Source organism: Arachis ipaensis, chromosome B6 (assembly GCF_059453495.1).
Source record: "Arachis ipaensis isolate K30076 ecotype BB chromosome B6, ASM5945349v1, whole genome shotgun sequence".
In the NCBI taxonomy this organism is placed as follows: Eukaryota; Viridiplantae; Streptophyta; class Magnoliopsida; order Fabales; family Fabaceae; genus Arachis; species Arachis ipaensis.
The window spans coordinates 150,989,637-150,993,698 of NC_142441.1; the positions used below are offsets into that span (position 1 = coordinate 150,989,637).

The 4,062-nt window shown below is 39.6% G+C and overlaps 1 protein-coding gene across 1 annotated transcript; it reads right to left on the minus strand.

Annotated features, from left to right (window-relative positions):
- Positions 1–399: 399 nt before the first annotated feature.
- Positions 400–1,617, minus strand: LOC107605626 (transcription factor MYB44). Its single transcript, XM_016307567.3, has one exon. It carries the CDS (start codon positions 1,455–1,457, stop codon positions 696–698), a length of 762 nt encoding a protein of 253 aa, XP_016163053.1. The 5' UTR covers positions 1,458–1,617; the 3' UTR covers positions 400–695.
- Positions 1,618–4,062: the final 2,445 nt, after the last annotated feature.

Genomic DNA, 4,062 nt, shown 5'->3' on the forward strand with positions numbered 1-4,062 from the left:
AATCCAAACTAAATTAACTGATAAAAATGAGGTAGAATTGAGTATAGATAGAGAGTATTGTTTTTCCTTATTTATCACATGCCCTAAATGGGTTGGCAACTTGGCATCACTCAATCTGTCAATCACTTACCCAACAAGTTCCCACCGCCAAGAAACAAAAACCTTCCAACTCTGACCCCACTTTTTTTTATGTTTCTTCTTCCTTCAATTTGCCGAATCCAAACAAAAACAGTTTCTTTTCTTTTTTTTTTTTTGTTTTTAATTTTAAACTTTCTGTCTCCATCACCAACTTGTTTTCCACCAGAATCAGCAATTTTAGTTCAATACACCAATCTCTGACCCACCCCTTCATCATCATCATTTTCATTATGCACGCTCATCACAATCATTTCTCTTCAATTTTTAAATAACGTATGGCGGTTTTATTTATTTATTCATCATATGATATTCATAATTGGCCACGGTATCATTCCTCAGCAAAATGCGCAATTAAAATTGAATCATCACTCAGTTCTATGTTCATTCTGTACACCACCAAAATTATTCCAACTCTTTTTTTTTTGTTTTGCCCTCGAGTGAAGGACTGAAGGGAAATGAAAATGAAAAGTTGAAAACTAATCTAATAACCGTTCGGAAAGAAAGCACAGAAAAAGAAAAAGAAAACTGTTCCTGCTCCAAGGGGCAACACCGTCTTTTTACCTCTCTATTCCGTTTCTAATTCCCATTCGTTTCATAACACCGTTTCGAATCGCTTCCGTCTGCTGCATGCGAACCCCGTTCTCTTCAACCATCGACATGTAATTCCTAACCTCTTTCCTCACCATTTCTTGCATCATCGCCAAGAACTCCGGACTGAACATTTGGGCCGGGTCAGGATCAGGACTAAGCCCAGAACCAAGCCCATCTTTAATCGAATCTGAGCCTGCGCCTGATCCCGATGATCCCGGCAGCGACAAGCTCAGCAACGTTCTTGGATCCGAACCCGGAGCTGACAGAGAGGGAAGCCCCGGATCGCTGAGCTCAGAGCCCGACGGGCTGCTAGGCGTGGTAACGTGGCACGGGCCGACACTGGCGGATCTTTTAAGAGGCTGCGCGTCGGGGTAAACGGCGACGGTGACGGCGTCAGAAGCAGAAGAGCGGCATTTCCTTTTGAGCGTAGAGTTCCAGTGATTCTTGACGGCGTTATCGGTTCTTCCGTTAAGTAACCGGGCTATCGTGGCCCACTTGTTTCCGAACTCAGCGTGGGCTCTGACGATGATATCGTCCTCCTCCGGCGTGAATGCGCGGTGCTCCACCTCCGGTGACAGCTGGTTGCACCACCGCAACCGGCACGACTTGCCGGATCGGCCTGGAATGGACTTGCTGATAATAGTCCAGTTTCTCGGCCCGTGGGCTCCCACCAGCCTCCTCAGCGTCTCGTCCTCCTCCGGGCTCCACGGGCCCTTAACTCGATCCATTGCAATAAGAATAAAATCAAATTCCAACACAAAAGCGAAACAGAGCACCAAGCTCTGTGATTCTTTGAGTCTTATTATAAAGAAAATATGAGACGTTGAAGAACAAATAAATATTTATAAGAGAGAATATTAATAACTAATAAGAGTTCGTTTACTGGGGAAAACGGAAAGATAAGAATAACCGGTTGGGCCGGTGGAAAGTGACCGGTCGTGGCGGTTATTGGAGGCAGTTACTAGGATACAGCTGTCAAACTAACACGCGGTTGGGGTAACGGTTACACGTATGATCACGCTATCGGTGCCTTTATTTAAGACTCGGTTGGTTAGTGTTTAGTAACTGATTAGTACTAACTACTGTTCTGCTTAAACTACTTCAAATTTTCATTCTGTCAAGCGAATTTTATTTATTTATTAATTATTATTTGAATTTAATTTCGATATATGTGTTTAAATATTTATAAATAGTGAATTTGAAATTAGTTATTTTAGCTAATACATCAATACACAATTAATTATAGAACATATTTTAGGTGCATAAAATTAAATTCTTATTATTTTGGTGTTTGAAAGAAGAAACCACTCGCCCACAACTAACAAGTATCTCCCACCCCTTTGATAATGACCGTTTGAGTGGTTAAGCCAACACATATTTATATATTTACATATTAAACATGGGACAAAACGGAGTTGTTTATTTATTTCCAGCTGCATAACAATAAAAATAAAATAATAAATTGATAGATAATACAGCGGGTTGATTGTATACTTTTACGGGCATATTTGAATTAGTAACTAATTCTGACAAGCATTTACGCATGATATTGATTGTTTCATTTGTTTGAGTGATGAAAGAGAATTTATAAGATGTTTAACTGAAATGGCAAAGGGTCATTTCAAAATGAGGCAGGTGATAACGGACAAGAGAGAATAAATGAGGAAATATACTGACGTATAGCTTCAACCTAATTGATTGATTGTTAGAGGTATGTCTTTATTGGTTTGGGCTAACGTATGAATCCATAAATTTTGATTCAATGTAACTATAAAATTGTATTGTTTCCATTTTTTATTTAAGTTTGAAAAGTCATCCATGGGTGGTGTTACTTAGGTAACCTGAGATAGGTGAATTAGAGTTGTAAGATTGGCCCAAACTAGGGGTGCACAGATTCGGCTCGGCCCAATCCCGAACACTTTAGGGGCTAATTTAGTGTGATTTCATCAGGTTTAGGGTCGGGTAAGGGTCTCAAAAATAGACCTGGTCATTATTTCGGGTCGGATCCGGGCCATAGTTCGGAACACCCGAAGTCGGCCCGGTCATCATACACAATTAATATTTTGTGTTATTAGTGATGGATCATGACTATTTTTATGTGGAATTTAAGTATTGTAAACCTTAATATTTTTTGTTATTAGTCATTATAAGACTATAAGTTAATGTTTTATATTTAGAATGCATAAGACTTTAGACTAATGCATAATATTGTGTTATTTGTATTAATTTAAATATTTGGAATTATTAGACAATATTAGTATTGATTGTGGTTTTGCTTTAGTATTGATTGTGGTTATGCTTTAATTTTAAAGAATGGTTGGTTCTTGTTATATTTTTCTAAGTGAATTTTACCATGTTAAATAATGGTTGGAGTCTTGAAAATTTGGATATTTTTACATGCTAGCTTACAAAAAGGTATCAATGTAATGTAATGTTAAGGGCCCGGTTTTCACCCGGTATAATTGTGGCCCGAAAGTGTATTGGTTTCATCGGGTCTAGGGTCGGGTTCGGGTCTAATAAATAGACCCGTTGTATATTTCGAGTCAGGTCTGCGTCACATCAAACCCGACTTCACCGGGCCCATGTGCACCCCTAGCCCAAACGTTAATAGAAGGTGGCCTCCAACTTGTATGTATTCAGAAGCCGTCGTCCGAGTTGTGTGTTTGAAGAATGGGGGGTGGTACCTGCAAAGACATTCCGATGCCTAAATTGGTTAAGCAATTTTAGAATATATTGAAACTTAGTTTTACCTGAGTGTATCAGTGTATTTATAGTGGTGATCCAAGAACCACTGTTGGAGTAGTTCCACTTCTGAAGGTGGATAACTGTCTCTTTATCTTAGGGTTGTTGAAATATTGCTTCTGAAAGTGGATGAGATACTTTAGGGGGCAGTTACTTATTTGAATAAGTGTTATCTGCCAGCTCATGTCGAGCCCGACCTCTTTGGGGAAGAGTCTATGTGGAGCCCGACCTCTTTCGAATGAGGTTGGGTAAGTGGTGAAGGTCAATCTTTAGGTTGGGCCTTTTTGACTTACATGAGCCTGGACCATAGTATTGGGCCATGGTATGAACAGTGCACCTACTCGAGTCCGATCTCTTTGCTATGATTTGGATTCGAGTATTAATTAAATTTGGATTCGTTCAAGTCGGAAACCAACGTGATTTTAAAAACCGACGTGATTCCAAATTTCTCAACCGTCGTGTCTAATCAAACGTTGCGTCCATTTGGGGTTTCACATTTACACGTGGGAGCAGTTACATTGGTATCGGCGCATTTCTTTAATGATCGCGTTATTTTACTGTTGTGCCCCTGGCATGTTATAAATACTTTTC